General features: G+C 40.0%; 1 protein-coding gene and 1 long non-coding RNA gene across 2 annotated transcripts in view; both read right to left on the reverse strand.

Annotated features, from left to right (window-relative positions):
* Window positions 1-18,959, reverse strand: part of LOC135434923 (uncharacterized) — a 100,751-nt gene that overhangs the window by 67,346 nt on the left and 14,446 nt on the right. The window lies entirely within an intron of this gene.
* On the reverse strand, window positions 16,967-17,194 carry LOC135434924 (uncharacterized). The gene is given in 3 exon segments (XM_064691737.1): window positions 16,967-17,023; window positions 17,077-17,113; window positions 17,115-17,194. Coding segments are annotated over 3 exon segments (174 nt in total).

The following is an 18,959-nucleotide window of genomic DNA, read 5'->3' on the forward strand; positions in this document are numbered from 1 at the left end:
TTTGCTTGGCTGCAGGCGGAGCGAGAAAGAAAGAGAGCGAGAGCGAGAGAGAGAGAGAGAGAGAGAGAGAAAGGAAGAGAATTTGTCTGCTTCAGTCTGTTCTAGACGGTCGAATCAAAGCTGCAAACCGGATTTAAGCTCGAATCGCCGCGCACTCGAATCCTCGAACCTATAAAATGAAATCTGAACCGAAACAGTTTGCCAAAGAACCGCGAACCGAACCATATAAAGGTGACGACCCTGGTTCGAAACGAAATCTGAGCATGTGGAGGGAGGTCAGGTTCAGGAACCTACATCAAAGGCAGAAAATTGCTATGGAACGTAAATTATGTTGGGCTCAACTTAGAACTACCAAAATCTGGATATACTTCAAATCGGTTTGAACCGAACCGATTCGAGCTTAGAATTCCCTATATTTATTTGCTCTGAACCAAACATTAAATCGGATTAATTGGATAAAGAGGACAACTGAACCTTAGCATGAACTGCATGATATTGGTTTCTACAAAACTTTTGAGTGCCTCGGTTCATGGTTCAGAGCTAAAGGTTCAGTTCACTTGGTACATCTCAAGCTTGCGCATAGTTTATAGCTGGAGCATTCGTTCGTCCAATGTTAATTTAGTTATTTTTATAAATGGGGTATTTTTGTAAATTGAAAATAGTGAAAAGTGCTCTTGAAAATCGAAATTAAAATTCAACGAACGAATTTTGCAGCTAAAATCCAGGCACAAGGTTGCGATGAACCAAGTGAACCGAACCGTAAGCTCTGAACCTTGAACCTAATCACACCAAGGTTTTGTAGGGCTTTGGCAGCCAAGCTGCCGCTGCTAATTGTTCAATCGAAAAATTGACCTTAAATCATATATATCGAATGCATAAATATCTGGCTCGATTAGGCATTAGTATAAAAAATTAAGCTAAAAGCATTGGCAAAGGCAATTTCAAATAGCTTTGCATACTTCGAGGCGCTCCCCGTAGACGGTAATGCGATCTATTTGAGTGCAACGGATGCATTTATGCATATATCTGTTACCTAATATCCAATTCTCATTAGAGTTAAGTTCAGAGCAGCAGCCTTGAATGTGTGTGTGTGTGCGTGACATATGCATATATAAATATATGTGTGTATACATATGGCTGGATATATTTGCATGCGTGCAGGTTAAATCGAAGTCATTAATTTTAATGAACAGGATATTGTAGGTGCATCACATTGGGAATATGCTGCGGAAAACCGAGTCGCACACACACACACGACATGTCGCCAACTAATGAGCGTCTCCAGGGTTTGTGTGTGTGTGTGTGTGTGTGTGTGCTGCATATACATTTGCAGATTGCATGTCGTCGTGGCACATAATTGACGCGCTCAACATCAATGTCAGAGAGCAGCGCTTAGCATTCAGGTCTTTAGTTTGACATTTGTAATGACCTTGCCGAGCCCTGAAAGCCAGCCACAGCTTAGGCTCTATGCAAAACGGCCAATAAAGGCTGCTGGCCTGGCCGTAGCCATAAAAGGGCTGAATCGCACGCTTCCCGTCTGGCGCTGACCAATTTGCAGTCATTGAACCGACACACGGCTGCCCGGAGTGCCAAGTTGTGCTCATTATATAAAACAAACAGGCTTTTCTTATTTTCCAGTTATTTTTCCAGTGTATTTTTTGTTGTTGCTGACGAGTTTTCCGGCTCGGCACACGTGTTTGTTATGCAAACAAGCTGCCAGCCAGCATTTGAGCCAGCTGCCCGCACACGGCAGGAAGGCTTCGACATGCGGCACTTATAATTTGTTACAGTACGTGCAAATAAACAACAATAACACCGATTGTGTGTGTGTGTTGTGTGTGCAAGTGGCTAGCTTGGCAGCTGAGAGGTGGACGCAGTCCAAGCAGCCCGCGGCGATTGCATGCAACTTTTATCAAATGCTTTGTGACATGCAAGGGGCTCAGCTCTTGCTCTCTCTCCCTCTCTCACTCTCTCGCTCACAAAATCAAATATGCAAAAACACACACACACGCATATACACACGCCGGCATGCTCGCACACACATGCATTGGCGTTTCGTATTTCCGCTTCCGGCTATTTTAATATTATAAGCAAAGGCATTTTATGCTGAGCGCAGCAGCAGCTGACGGCAAACTTGGAGTCGGAGTTGGAGTCGAAATCGGAGTCTGTCATTTGCCAAGATAAGGTTTGGCTCTTATATATACACACTTAAATATATATACACATATGCACATATATATATATATGAACGCGCATAAGTATAGGTAGGGAATATGCTTGAGCAAGCAAAACATTGAAGAATTATGAAACATATAAAAAACGAAGCAATGACAGTCTAAAGCAGCTGAGTTCTAGATACTCTATTTCCAGTGTTGGCAACCGCTGGTATATTATGGAAGCACGCTTATGGACCCATATCATACAACATTCAACAAAGATCTCATTATGGAGAGAAACTTATGAGATATATACGAATTTAAACAACATTTGTGGGCGTGGCAACATATGTGGATGGTTTTTGGGATTGATCGGCAATATGAGCTAAGAACCAGGCCAGAGCTGTCATAAAGATCAAAGTAAAGAGAGCAACAAGAATTAACATTTAGAAAGGGATCGTTTCTATGGCAGCTATATGATATAGTCGCCCGATCCGGTCGGTTCAGTTATGCATAGTTTCTAGGCGATAACTTAAAGACTGACAGACAAGTTAATATAGAAACAAACAGATGGACAAACAGAGAGACGGACAAATGGACAGATAGAGGGACAGAAAGACAGACCTATATCAAGTCGGCTTAAAGGTTCAGAGATTTCTCCTTCTATGCGCTACACATTTCATGACAAAATTATGATATATATAAGATGATATATTATATCCTCATCAAGGGAATTATATGCTAGATCTTAATTTATCATTAACATTTCTAGGCATAAAAGTCACGTAAACTTAACTAGAAATTAGTGTGCGCTTTTGGAGATTTCTAAAAGCGTTGAGAAAAACTGGACCTGAAATATTTTCTCAAATCTAGCACAAAAAATATTGATTAAGCCAAATTGTCCTACAGCAATGTGCGCATATATTTATCTTGCACATAATTGCAGTTATGCCCCACCTGCCGCTGGCAAACAGGGTATTCAAATATTTTGTGTGTTGCCCTGCGTTTGAGCCACGGCTGCCAAAGTTGTTGTTGCTGCTTGTGTTTTTTTTTTTGCGCATTTTTGCGTTTTCGCATTTAAATTAATAGGCCGCTGGGCATTTGTGTTTCATTTGCGCATAAAATACTGCACTTGCCACGCCCCAGCCAGCCAGCACCTTAATTACAAATGTGAACTTTGCTTTTATGTTTGACGGAAAAATCCACTTTGCCGTGATATCCGGACTTCAGGGCGACGTTAAATTAAACAGCAGCACTTAAAATGGAAAAACAAAAAAAATAGAAGAAATTCGCGAACGCCAAAGTAGTTGGAAATTCATTGCAGCGGCTTTTGCCGGTCGCTGCAGTCGAAGATTTATGGCCGCCAAGTGCTCCGGCGGGAGGGGGAGAGGGGGAGGGGGGGGGGCAAGCCTGCATGTGGCAGCCACTCGCTCGTATGTGGCACGTAGTTGAGGTGTTAAATTTGCCATTTGCATAATTGATAAAGTTGATGGCAGAGTACGCGGCGGGGTGGGGTTGGGGGACAAGGTTTAAACTGTCCAAACGGTTAGTTGCCAACGGACGCCGCTAGATGGCGCCACAGTGCTTAGCATGCTGATTTCTGACCTATGTCGGATGTCCGCATGTCATTTCCATTGCTTGCCCGACCAAACGAATGACTCCTGCCTGCCAACTGCCAACTGCTGACTGTGCCCCGCCGCATTGTCCTTTGGACTTTGCTAGTTTTCTTTGCATTTTGCCGCATAATTCAGATTTGAGCCATTATGGGCCACGAACTTCCGCTGTTACCTGTGTGTGTTTTTCTCTCTCCCTCTCTCTCTGTCTGTGTGTCTGTGTGCGTTGGCATGCGGCGAGTGCATAAATTCTTGGTAGCACTTTCTCACGTACCGACTGCAGCAATTGCTGAGCGAGGCAACTGGCCCTGGACATTGAGCTGCTTTCTTTAAGTTTTGATTTAGTGTCGAGTTGGAGTTTAAGTTGCACTTAAAACTACCCTATAGCCAGGCAAGAAAGTACTTGCTTTTATGCACCTCTGTGTGTTTGTGTGTGTGTGTGGCTGCAAACAAAGTTTTATTAGTTTTCTGCATTGTTCCAGCTGCCATATAGACCCCAACTGGGGCTCTGTGGCGAATGTTCAAGTATTTCCAAAGAAATCAGTTGCCGACTTTTATATGTCTCATAAAGATCAGAGCGCAATTTGCAACAGTTCTCGCTGTTGATTAAACTCCAAATGTCAAAGGTTAGACCCTTGAAATCGCATTATATTCAGTACAAATCTATACACAAATAGAGGCTGGGAAGGGTTTTGTTTTTTCACTTAAAAACAGCTGCGGAAAAAAACAAAAAAGCACTTGTACAAAGTTTAATTAGCGGAGTGCGTAACATGAGTTTAGGTTCATTTTGAAGCCTTTGAAAGACTTCGCGTTAATTAGACTAATTACCCAATAAACGGAACTGGGCGCCGGCTGACAGCTGAAAACCAAAAAAAACAAAAAAGAACCCAAACGCAGAACATAAAATAAAATACAAAACAGAAACGCATATCAAAAAGAAAAGGCAACTAAATGAAGGCAACTGCAAAAAGAAAAGCAAAAAGTATGCTCCCAAATGAGTCGTCAGCACAATTCATCATCTCTCTGACTTGTCTCTGAGGTGGTTTTGAGAGTCCACAAACGCCAGTTTATTTATGTGCGTGTGGGCTTGTCCACAGAAAGCATTAAAATAAACTGTTTATGCTAGAATATTAAGCGCTTAGCAGCAGCAGGAGCAGCAGCAGCAGAGGCAGCAGCAGGAGCAGCAGGAGCAGCAGCTTCTCAGGAGCCGACAGCACACAGCAAATCACATAAAACCCCCGAAAATTGTGACCGAGCTTGTGGTTCAAATTGGCCAAGAGACAGCTCAGAGGAAACAGTGGAATGTTTTACAAATTATGTTCAAATCTAGTTAACCTAAGTCTGTTTCTGGCAAGCAGAACAAAATTACGTTGACTTTTTAATATACTTGTGGGATTAAGCTCAAAATGGTAAGGAAAGGGTATCAGATCAAATTAAAAGAGTGAAGAGCGCATGAATTTTAACATGAATGATAATTTTGAGAAGGTAATATAAGAGCACAATATAACACAGTATAACTCCATGTAGCACAACAATGTGACACAGTATAACAAGACTATATAATACTGTTTAACACAGTATAACACTACAAGCCACAGTCTAACACAATATAACCCTTATGTAGAACACAGTATAACAATACTCAATAACACTGTATAACACAATAGAACACTACTATAGTATAACACACATTGTAACACACTATAATACCTATCAATTTTACAGTTTAACACAATATAACACAAGTATATAGCTCACTATATAACACCACTATATAAAACATTGTAGCACAATATAACACAGTATAACACGACCAAACACCAGCATTAGCATTATATCATACTATTTAACTCAATATAAAAACTCCACTTTAAACCACAGTATAACACACTATAGAACACAATATAGCACCACTGTAAATTACAGTATAAAACAATATAACACCACCATATAAAACAGTATAATACAATAGAACCCCTCTATAAATCAAAGAATAACACAATATAATGCCACTTCATAGCACAGCTTAGAACACAATATAACAGTTCTGGCTTACATTTAACTTGTAAATTTGATTTAATTTAGAAAATTTTCCTAACATTAAATTTAAAGCCCGTAACTTCAAAGTGGTCAAGCATCTAAAGAGCTCACGCAAACTTTTAATTAAAATCTATTTATGGAAAATTCTTCCCAAATATTGCCAGACTCAAAATTGGAATTTCGGGCAAAGACTTGGCGGCCGAGACGTTTGTTTTGGTAACCTTTTGGATATTAAATTGACATGCCAGTTGGCACACAAAAATAGCCTACATCAATGGGCACATGTCGCATGAAATTTATCAAAATTGAGTTACACGCTGCCAGTGTTGACTAAGGACATTATTTTTCTTTTCTTTTTTTTGCTTTTTTTTTGGTTGGTTTGGTGCGTGCCGACGCCTAATAAACTTCACGCAAAAGTGAGAAATTATGCTGACTGCTCAAATGTATGCAATAAAAATTTTTCAGCTCACGCACACACTTGAGCGCGCGCCTCAGAGCCGCAGACCCGAATGATGATGGCCGCCATGGCGACGTCTATGTGAACTCTGAGAAATGGCTGTCAGTGTTGGGTAGGGGAGTGTGCGAGGGGGGGAGGGGGGAGGGGATGGTGTGAGGCACGTTTGGCTAAAGTTATTAATTTCCAAGCTGAATTTAGATGCGCTAAATGAAGCGAGCTGCTCTACGGCATTTGGATGTACGCAACGCACAAATAGAGCGCTAGATAACAATTGTATATGACACACACACACACAAACTCACAGACACACACACACACACACAGAGAGGGAGAGCTAGCTGCAGCCCCAGTTGAGTGCACTGCGGCGCACAATTTCATACTTAATCTGGCTCGACCGGGCGCTTGGAAATTTAATTTGCTGCTGATTGATTACAAGCGATTTTGTGTGTAATGTCCCCAAAGGACATGGCATTGGCGAGTACCGAAGAATGGAAGGGGATTCGTTCGCTTTTTGGCCAGCAGCTGCTCATTGTTATGGCTCGTGTGCGCCATTTGACTTTTAACTGCTCACTCTTGACACCCTCCCACACATATATATGTATATGTACATATTTCGGCCCCAACTGTTGGCTGAGCGAGCTGATTGAATGCTTTTTCGTTAGCAACAACGAAATTTATTTGCTTGTTCAACTCCATTGAATATGTGTGCGAAATCTTTGTTAGCTGTTAAGTGCAGCATACAAGTTTTCAGCTGGAGCAAGTCGCGGGCTGGCACGAAACTAACTTTTGCCAACATGCACGGTTAAAATACTTATAACAAGGCACGAGTGGATAATAACTTTCTTTGTTTTTCAAGCATTTTCTATAAGCAAACATCAGGCTAAAGTTAACAGCAGCTATGAATTATTCGCTTCTATCAAAAATTCGGGAATGGAATAAATGGTATGTCCTGACTTGTGTTTTAAATGGTATGAAAAAATCAACAACAACAGCTACAAAAACAAGGTATAAACTCGAAAAGTGAGCAGGTTCTTTGTTTAGCTATTTCAAGAACCTCCAGGTTCTATTATCAGCTAACTTTGCTACCGAATCTAGATTTGCAAGGCCTTACCCTCAACTCGAACCTATAACTACTTGAGAATTACAAACCATTGAAAGACGACAGAGCTAGCACAACCAAAGCTTTGCTACCGACTCTGGATTTGCAAGGCCTTACCCTCAACTCGAACCTATAACTACTTGAGAATTATAAACAATGAAAAGGCGACAGAGCTAGTACAACCAAAACCTACTCTTGTATGCTTATTTATTTTATTTTCAATGAATTACTATTTCACCCGTACGATCTTATTTTAATATATATTTCGATTATTTTGCGTCATAATAATTGAAAAAGTCATATATAAGATTTTTAGTTGAAGCATGCGAACTATGAACTGGGTTTAAGTCGAAAGTTAAAACTAAATAGATTTTTTTTAGCCTGGTTTTAAAGAACGTGCCATAAAGAAAAGCACGAAGCGTGCTCATCTCTGCTTCCAACTTCCTCTCTATATCTCCCTCCTCTCTCTCTCTCTCTACCAGCCTCTCGCTCGCACTCTATATCTCCCTCTCTCACACTCTGTCTCTTTTGCCCTCTCTTTCCGCCTGCACTTGCTCCGTGCTTTGTTGTTCCCTTTCGTTTCGTTTGTGCATTTCCTTTAATGACAACGCTCGAAATTAAATTCCTTGCTGCGCTTTTGCCAGGCTTCGCTGCTCTACAATAACTCTGCTCTGCTCTGCCCATCTTTCGTCTCTTTCTGGTGGCCCTTTTTTGCAATGCCCCTATTAATTTATTGTCTTGAAATCTAAGGGCATTTATACTTATCTTAAAGTTTGCCAAGTTCTTGTCATTCAATGCCTTTTATTGAGTTATTTCTTGGCAAAAGAATGAATTTATCGACGCCAGCTGCATTCAGCACCGCCCCTCCCCCCCCTCTCTCTCACTCACCCGGCTCTCTACATCGCTTTCTCTTTTAATTCGATTTTATAAATTAGCTGACAAATGCGCCAGCTTATGCACAGAAATAAAAGTTTAACTTTAAACTATTCGCATAATTTCAACAATTCTTGCTGCCAAATTTCTGTCCAAATGAGTTGTTACACATTTATCAATTCAGAATTTGATTAATGCTTCGACTTTTATTTATTTCCCCTTCTTTTTTTAGCTGGCCATTTCCTTGATTAAGCGCATTTTAATACCCAAGGCCCCAAGTCATAAAGCTCTCAAATTAGAATAGACATAAAATACGGAGTCATCAAAAAAGTGCCGCTTTATATCCATTGAAATTCCCATGTTAACCATATTTTACGATTCTGTTGTTGTCGCTGGATAACAATCTGAAATAAGTTGGACTTGACATACAACAAAGAACATTTTTAATTGCCAGCTGCCAACGACTTGCGAGGCGGCTTTGAGGTGTGTCCCCCCGCCCCCCCCCCCCCTTGCCACATGAAACGCGCCTCATATCCTTTGAGCACATATATGTATTTATTGCTATATGTATTGGTATTATCGGCTGCCGACATTGTGCATTGCAAAGACACAAAGAAAACAGTTGCTTTCCCTCAGTTGTAAATGGAAATTAAAATGCGTAATTGCGGCATCAATATGCCGTGTTTAAATTACGGCAAGCAAAACCCAGACAGGCAATTCCCTCTGCCCTGCCGCGCCCCCCGTTGTGCAGTTGCATATTAAGTGCACGCGTACATATAATGCACATCCATCAACCTGACCTGTGCAGCCTTTGATCGCATACAATACTTGCTGGCCACTTAATGGGATCAGAATCTACTTGCAAGCACTCTGTTTGAAGCCCATTTAAGACCAACCAGAGTCACATTCAATATGGCCCAGAGAAACGCATGGCATGTGCTCCAACAACAACTCTTAGCTAACAAAGCACTCACATGCGTTATATGGAATCATTGAGTGGCTAATTGAAATCTATTTCAAATACTCTCAGGTACTTGAAAACAAGCCTAGATAGCTAAAATTAAAGACTGTTGCATATGAATCATTGAAAGTAATTCAAAGTACTTTAAGGCAGTCAAAGAATGGGGGAAATTGAAGAATTGTCAGTTTTTATTAATAAAATAAATTAGTTATCAGGAAAATTAATTCCTATCACTATCGCTCTATATTATATACTAGCGTGTATATGACTAAAAATAATGTTGCCACATTTAAATGCCAAATTGATCTAGAGCTCGAACCATGGTCAGAAAGCCAAACCTTATGAAAATCAGATAAGATTTGACCGAGGTATGGGGTGGGAAAATTTCACATAAGTCTATATTGGATATTTGAGGGTACTATTTTCACATGAATTTTGACTAAAAATAATGTTGCCAGATTTAGATGCCAAATTGATAGAGAGGTCAAATCAATAACAAAAAGCCAAACTTCCTGAAAATCAGATGCGATTTGACCGAGTTATGGGGGTGGGAAATTTTGACCTGTCTATGTAGGATATTTGAGGGTACCATTTTCACTTGAATTTTGACTAAAAATTATGTTGCCAGATTTAGATGCCAAATTGATCAAGAAGTCAAACCATGAACAAAAAGCCAAACCTTATGAAAATCGGTTGAGTTTTGAAGGAGTTATGGATGTGGGAAATTTCGACCTACATATGTCTATATTGGATATTTGAAGGTACCATTTTCACATGAATTTTGACTAAAAATTGTGTTGCCAGATTTAAATGCCAAACTGATTTAGAGGTCGAACCATGAACAAATAGCCAAACCTTATGAAAATCGGTTGAGTTTTGACCGAGTTATGGAAGTGGGAAATTTCGACCTATGTCTATATTGGATGGTACCATTTGAGGGTACCACATTCACATGAATTTTGACTAAAAATAGTGTTCCCAGATTTAGATGCCAAATTGATCTAGAGGTCAAACCATGAATAAAAAGCCAAAGCTTATGGAAATCGGTTGAGTTTTGACCGAGTTATGGGTGTGGGAAATTTAGACCTATGTCTATATTGGATATTTGAGGGTACCATTTTCACATGAATTTTGACTAAAAATAGTGTTCCCAGATTTAGATGCCAAATTGATCTAGAGGTCAAACCATGAATAAAAAGCCAAAGCTTATGGAAATCGGTTGAGTTTTTGACCGAGTTATGGATGTGGGAAATTTCGACCTATGTCTATATTGGATATTTGAGGGTACCACATTCACATGAATTTTGACTAAAAATAGTGTTCCCAGATTTAGATGCCAAATTGATCTAGAGGTCAAACCATGAATAAAAAGCCAAACCTTATGAAAATCGGTTGAGTTTTGACCGAGTTATGGATGTGGGAAATTTCGACCTATGTCTACATGAGATATTTGAGGTTACCATTTTCACTTGAATTTTGACTAAAAATTATGTTGCCAGATTTAGATGCCAAATTGATTTAGAGGTCGAACCATGAACAAAAAGCCAAACCTTATGAAAATCGGTTGAGTTTTGACCGAGTTATGGAAGTGGGAAATTTCGACCTATGTCTATATTGGATATTTGAGGGTACCATTTTCACTTGAATTTTGACTAAAAATTGTGTTGCCAGATTTAGATGCCAAATTGATCTAGAGGTCGAACCATGAATAAAAAGCCAAACCTTATGAAAATCGGTTGAGTTTTGACCGAGTTATGGAAGTGGGAAATTTCGACCTATGTCTATATTGGATATTTGAGGGTACCATTTTCACTTGAATTTTGACTAAAAATAACGTTCCCAGGTTTAGATGCCAAATTGATTTAGAGGTCAAACCATGAATAAAAAGCCAAACCTTATGAAAATCGGTTGAGTTTTGACCGAGTTATGGGTGAGGGAAATTTCGTCCTATGTCTATATTGATAATAGTGGGTATTTCCGGGCCTTGCTCGTGGCACGTTTAAAATAATTTCTCTCAAAGATCTTTGAAAATGAGTTTTAAGCCGATCGAACGGTATATCATCACACATTTAAATTTGTATATGCCGACTAAGACTCGAACCTGCAGGCTTGTTGTTCAGCAACTTCTCATTGGAGCTAGCTAATACTCAATTCTCTCAAGCAATAGCTTAAAAATATATGAAAATATAAGAAACTGCTAGAAACTATTGAAATAGTAAAATATTAAAAAGCACAGATACAATACATACCCATTAAGGGAGTATACAGTTCCCAGGCAGTACCCTACTAAAATCCTGGCTAATGTGAAGTTCTCTTGCCTTTGCCAAGCTCTTTATAACTTTAACTTTCTCACTCTTCAATCTGATATTCAGTTAAAACCTGCCGCAACTTTGCTGTTCAAATGGAGCACTCATTCGAGCAAGAAAACTCAAAAGTGCAGCTGCCAAAATCGGACTGTAAAGAAGCTTAATAGCCAAGGTCTTCGGGCAATGCATTAAACACAATGTTTAGATGCCGCCTAAAACTCGAATCGGTAGTTAGACTTGACGACTGCTTTATGCTCCCAAAAAAACTGGCTGCAAAGTGGCTAAATTGGCAGCACGGCTCGGAATTTTATGCCCAGATACATTTCACATATCAGTGAGCAGAACGTTTATGTCTCAAAGCTCGCTTTTGGCTTTTATATCAGCTGGAACAGATGAAAGATATGATTGTGAACTGCGAGTCTAGTGAACTGCTGAGAAATGCAACGAATGTTAAATAAAAATGCACTGGCCTGCCGGCACTGACACAAAAGCAGGCATCTTATTATCGTGCCCAGAGCTCGCTCCCTCACTCTCCCTGCTCTCCCCTCTCGCTCTCTGTGTGGGTGGATAAAGCGAAACTGTGCGAGAAATGTTCGCTTTGTGAATCATTTTGTCCCTGGGGATGCGCTGGAAATGTGCATTCGATGCACAGCCAAAGACTGATGATGATGATGATGCTGTTGATGATGATGACGATGAGCTGTAGAAATAAAGCCAAGATTGAGCAAACGGAGGTAGTTGCACACGCAAATGGCTTGCTTGTAACTGAGCAAATCGCTAGCAGGATAAAGAACAAGGATACAAATCGATTGCCAGTGAAAGCTGCAATAGACAGTTGCCAGTTGCCGGCAGGCTTAATTGACAGTCGCCTGTGTATTGCCTGCTGTATATTGCGTATACGCAGCGTATTCAAAATACCTGCCTAACTGCTTCTGCGTCTGCCTCTGTCGATATTTGCATGCGGTCTGGTCACATAACTAAATAAAAAAAGAGGCCTCTCAAGTAACTTGGCATCAATCTGAGCCAGCATGCATGCACACGTTAGTGTGTGTGTGTGTGTGTGTGTGTGTGAAAGGCATATAGCATGCACTAATTACGTGCCATTGAGGTCGCACGTCCGGCAGCCAATCAAGTCTGTTTGCCCAAGCAAAGGTACATTTCAAGGCAGCTGCAGCTCTGCGGCTTTGTGGTCAGCAAAACTCTTTCGGGGGGGAGGCGTACAAAAAAGGGGCAAAAGGGGGACTATAAATGGGGGAGAGAAATAAAAGAAAAATCAAAGAAAAAATGCAGCGCAAGAAAAAAAAAATAAAATCAAAAAATTAAGCAAGCGCCTGGCTTTTGAATTGCGTCGAGTGTGGCTGCCTTTTTTCTCTATATACATATTTACATAGCATAAATATATACATATATATAGCACAGTATTTGTGCGATCAAAGTGGGCAGGCGTTTATTTGCCAGCATGCAAAATGCAATAAACATGAATTTCAGCCCCGTTGCCATTAAACGAACCATGCATTTTTGTGCAGCAGCGACAACAGGCGGCACGGGTGAGGCGGTTGCCCAGTGGGTGGGCGTGGTGGGCAGGGCAGGACCCTTGCAAGGGGGGGAGGGGCAGAAGACAAAGGCAAAAAGATTAACTGCGGCACGCCGAAGTTGAAATACCCTTGCAAACATGAGCTGCATGTTTTTGCTTTGAGCTAAAAGTGAACAGAATAAAAAAATTACTATTCAACCGATTCTGAATAATGCCAAGTTTTTCTAAGATATTTTGAAAAGTTAGAGTTTTCATGGCAGCCTATGATATGGTGGTCCGATTCAAAAGATTCTGATATATGTATCTGCCTGCAAATTTTCATGACGAAGCTTTTAACTGACTTTAACCTGAGAAAGAATCTCTTAGACTGGAGTCTCTCTTGGACAGAAGGACATATCTATATCGACATAAACTGCGACTCAAACTGATTCACCTTATGCGATTGCCAATTTCGACCTCTTTAGGTTACAAAACACATGACAAAATAAGCAGACCCACGGCAAAGGTTATAAAAAAAAGATAGAAAAAAAAAACGCAGCTGAGTGCCGGGCTTTGTTGTCCATTTACGTCAACAATTTCATTGAAGCTGCACACAGTTGCAGTTACAGCTAACAGCTACAGATACAGATACAGCTGCAGATACAGCTACAGCTAACAGCTACAGATACAAATACAAACAGTGCAACGCGCCAGAGGCAGGACCGCAACTAGCTGAAGCTATTTGCCAAGTAGTTTCAGATAGATACATAGATAAAATTGAACTGGGATTTGGGGATTGCACAAAAGTAACTGAGCAAATTTCCGCAGCTAGTTGAGCTTTGTGCTGCCGTTGCTAAAAACCAAGCAAATTGAATGCTGATACAACAGCAACAACAACAGCAACAACAACAACAACTGTGGAGTGTGTGTGCTAAGTGTGTTCAAATTTAAAGCGTGGCCCGCCATAAAACAGCGCCATGGTGCGGCAATTAAAGACAGCACAAGAAACGCAGCTACTGCTGCTGCTGCTGCTGCTGCTGCTGCTGCTGCAATTTACAACAACAGGAAATTGCATGTGGCACTCGACGCTAATTCACACCGGAAAAGCAACGACGCACAAGCTGATGTCCGCGCGCACACACACACACACACACATAGACAGATGGAGAGACAACAAAGGACATCTTATTCAAGCTGGCATTGTCCATGAACTGCACGTTCAGTGGGGCACACACACACTCGCACACTCGCACACACACTCATGCATGCATAAATTGCAATCTACACGCGCAGCGTTTTCATTTATTAATAATGCATTTGCCACGGGCGCTGTTTGCCTTTGTGCGCTGCCTCCTTGGACGCCGTTTCTGTTGCGTTTTGTTTTCATTTGAGATTTGCAGCTGAGCCGCAGCAGCAGCCACCGCCGCTCCTCTCCCCCTCAACCCCCCTCAACCCAACCCAGACACATTCGTTTGCCGCAGCTGCAGCTGCTTAAATCTTCATTAGTTGTGATTTCAAGTTTCAAATTAGCGCAGATTTTTCTGCTTTTCTTTTTGGTTCTTTTCTTATCGCGTTCATTTTTCACACCGCACACGTTCGCGTGCGGTTTTTCCAGTGTTGACTAACGGCTAATTAGCCAGGCAAAGGTAGTAAATGCTGGTTAAGCACAAAACAACAAAATAAATACATATATAAATGTTTATAATAAATTTATAAATAAATAAGTGTATTTATTTATTTCGTTTTTTTTTTTATCAATTTGACTGCATTTTGCGGGCGCACATTTTTTGCCAAATATATTTTCCACATTTTCATTTGACATTAAATATTTATTTATATTGGCAAAAACGACATTCAAAATTCATTAGACATTTCCACCTGTTATAAAATTCACAAATGCACAATGAAATATGCGTAATAAAATATTAAAAACTTTAACAATCTATGCAAATGAATTTCTTTTTAAATGTGATCATTAATAACGATGCCAAATACAGTTAAATGGCCAAAAATAATATAATGTCCTGGGATAAATAAGTTAGCATACCCTAACTGGGAAAAAGGCTAAGAAGGATTGCCCAGCTTAAATGCAGCTAAGATAGATAATATGACAAATGTTAAGCTTGATCTGCTTTGAGGATTGATAAGAGTTCTAAGAGGATTCTGCTGCTATTACAGCTCAAAGTCGGTTCTAGTCGGTGGCGCCCGACTAGGGGATACCCTGTACCTTCTTTTATTAACACAAAATAAAGTTCGCGCTAGGGAAGGCTTTGGTAGCTATAAAATGAAAGATACTTGATCAGGATTTCGATATCGATTTGTATCGCTTTCTTGAAAGAGGATTTAGAGGACGAAAAGACAGACAGATGGACAGACAGAGGCAGAGGCAGAGACGTGGAAACATAGACAGACACGTCTAGATCGACTAGGCTATTCATAAATATATTCTTTATCGGATCAGAGATGCTTTCTTCAGCCTGTCACATACCCATTTTTACCCATTTGGGTCAGGGTATAACTATGCTATCTATCGATTTCAGGCAAGCCAAAAGGAGTCGCAGCTGTCTGATTTAAATTATGTTTCTCTTATTTCACAGCCTCTCTTCCTGTTGTTGTTTTTTATATTTTGTCTTATTTTCACTGAACAGGCTCGCAGAACGCGGCTAGACTTGCCGCTAAAGGGTTTTGGTGTGTGTTTTAGTTAGTCGAGCATCGAGTATCTATGCGCAGCGTATTGCATATATCAAGTGCAGTCGGGATTTTGCAGTCAAATGAATTATTATGGTTCTTGCATTTGACATTTATGTGCTATGTGCTGCGAGCTGGGACGCGGCAGCACGCGCTGGCCACGCCCACAAAATGGACCATCGAGTGTCAGCAAATATGTGGGCGTGGGCAGCCACAGACTTGACACACAGACACACACACACAGAAACAGAGTCTCGTGTAATTGGACGTAGGCCACACAACAACAACAACACCAAAAAAAAGCCAAACAAACAAAAACCGCCCTCAAGGTGAGGCAGCTGAAAAGATTTATGTGCGCTGCGGCTTATCAATTTAAACAAACGGCAAACAATTTTGACAGCTCTCTAAATTACAATAGTTATCTTTTGGTAAATATGTATATACACTATCAACGGGTATTATCCGGCTTTGTCCGGGTACATTCATTTTTTTTCCCAGATCTGTACCCAAAAAGTCCAAAACTTGCTATCAAAGTTTTTCTTCTACTTTTTCTGGACTGAAAACATACAACACTTGACTTCCAAAGTTTTCGGATGGTGAAATTTCATAAAACTGTTTTTCGCTTATATTCCACGCAAACAGATGGAATTCTTACAAAACCTCTGTAAATGTATTTGAAGCGGAAAATTATAGTTTCAACTATACAACATTTGACTCTCAATTACCGCCCGGGACAGTGGAACTTGCGATAAGTGTGAAACATGCGTTAAATGATTTTTTATATTCATATTTTATATTTACTTTGAAGCTAATCGGATGTAAACGAAAATGATTCATAAAATTATTTCCCGCTTATGTTCCACACATTCGTGTGAAACTTTTCCAAAAGCCCTGAACTTAGATCACAAAGGGAAATTATAATACAAAATGCAATGTTTCCTAGACCTTTGTTGGTCTGTGCGTTGATCTTCAATCAGTCAATCAATCAATCACTCAATCTGGCCTGAGGGCACACAGTTTCTAACAGTTTTGTTATATAACAGTTCTTTTTGTATTAATTTAATCTGCTTGCGGCAGCCTATGCTGATTTTCACTTTTCGCCCTGATGAACATATCAAAATATATAGAAAAAACCCCATTGCCGACTATTTAATACACTGCCAAATGAAGCAGAGCCGCAACTAATCCCATTTAAGTATTGAATGCTTTGGCCTGAATAAAATGCGTGTAGATATTCTTTTTCCGCGATGCGTTTCAATTTCATGTCAAATAATGCCGCATCACAAATTGTTTATTTTGGTGTTTAAGTTTTAGTGTGTTGGTGTGTGTATGAGTGTGTGCACGTGTGTGTGTGTGTGTGTGTGCGACTTTTTTAATACTTTGCATTTCACTTTTATTTCAGTTTGTGCCAATCGATGGCATTAGTGGAAAATCAATTGAGCGATGGCAGCAATCAAAACCGTAAGCCATGAAACCAAAACCGCACATCAGTTGTTATACCTCTTGTTGTTGTGCGTGTGTGTGTGGGTGTGCGTGTGTGTGTGTGTGGGGGCTGGTTTGGGGGGCGTTATGTATGTGTGTCTGTTTGCTTTTCAGCTTAAATTGCCTTTGACAGCTTGAAATATACGATTTTTATTCAATCTAACACTTGTGCTAGCGTATTTTTAGCCACACACACAGCCACACACACACGCGCATAAATCACGCATACGCCCCGACTGACCGACCGACCGACCGACCGACCGACCAGCACACTTTGTCCAAGTGTTTTCTCATATTAAACACAATTTAAATGACGCTTAAAAACGTGAGCTGGGCGCATATTTAGCATTTTTTATGAGTCAAGCGAAATTATCTAAAATTACAATTAATTAATTATGCACTTTCAGTTTCTTTCCCATCAAGGCGCAGCAGCAGCGCATTTGCATTAAGTATTATTTGTAATTTTTGTTTTGTTTTTTTCACTTTTCTTTTTATTAGCTGGTCGCATTTGCCTTTCAGGTAGCAGTTGCTGCCTTTGTTGTCGCGTACTAAATTACGTGCAACTATTTTTTAATGCGCAGCTCGCTCGTTTTTTTTTTAATTTATGTTTCACTGTGTTTTGGTTTTTTTTAGTTTATGGTGAAAATTCTCACTGCGTAGCACACAAAATTTATCACTTTCATTTGACTGGGTTCCAAAACAAAAAAAAAAAATTGGGCAATAAATTGACCAAGGCGACATATAGAAAAGGAAAGCTCTATGCAATTGCAGACTTTGGCATGAAACTGACCACAGCAGCGACAGCAGCAGCTGAGGGTTAATGAACTGTAACTGTTTGGGGTTACATACACACACATTCATGCAGTTCGGGTTTATCCAAAGTTATGCGCATTTTAGAGGTAAAGTCAGCAGCGGTAGGCAGCCAGCTGTTGGGTTTTATATGGAGTATAGAATATTTGTCTAGAATGTGTGCCGACAAGCTGCTGCGTCATCCGAATCCGGTATATAAAATGAAAGATAAATGATCTGTATATACTATTCAAGAGATTTGCTTAAAAAACAGGATTTCTGTATCGATTTGTATCGATTGCTTGGAAGCAGGGGAAGCTATTATCAGCACTAGGAAGAGCTACGTCCAAGTCTGTAGCTCTTATAGGTTCTGAGATCGACGCGGTCATACCTATGGACGGAAAGACAGACAGACAGATAGATGGACAGACAGATGGAGAGACAGATCGACAGATAGATCGACAGATAGATGGACAAACAGACAGACATGGGTAGATCTTGAATATATTTACTTTATGGAGTCGGGGATGCTTTCTCTGCCGGTTACATACGCTTGCACAAAACCAATATACCCTTTTACCCGTTTTCAATAGGTTCAGGTCATAGTACAAAAAAATATGTGCTGTAGTTTATTTTGCTCACTTCACAAGGCAAGAACTGAGGCAGCAATGCGCTTTTAAATCAATATTAAGGTGATAGTTAGATTAGAACTAAAAAAATAAAAAAAAATCTTAAATACCTAATAGAAAATATATAAAAATATACAACATATTATATATAAAATTGATAAAAATATATATATAATATATAACTTTCATTTTATGAATATTACAAATTGGCTTGCCCCAATTCTCAAGTAGCTTAACCAAAAGTTTAGCTAGTTTTATCTAGAGTCTAGTTTTCACAGCAGGCTGTTAATTTGTATTTGAATAAAAATGCAAAACACGTTGCCAAAAGCATTTGCAGAACCAACCAAAAGCGT

This window comes from Drosophila montana, unplaced genomic scaffold, assembly GCF_035044405.1.
Source record: "Drosophila montana isolate Dmon_TW-CO22-7 unplaced genomic scaffold, ASM3504440v1 contig_3468_1, whole genome shotgun sequence".
Classification (NCBI taxonomy): domain Eukaryota; kingdom Metazoa; phylum Arthropoda; class Insecta; order Diptera; family Drosophilidae; genus Drosophila; species Drosophila montana.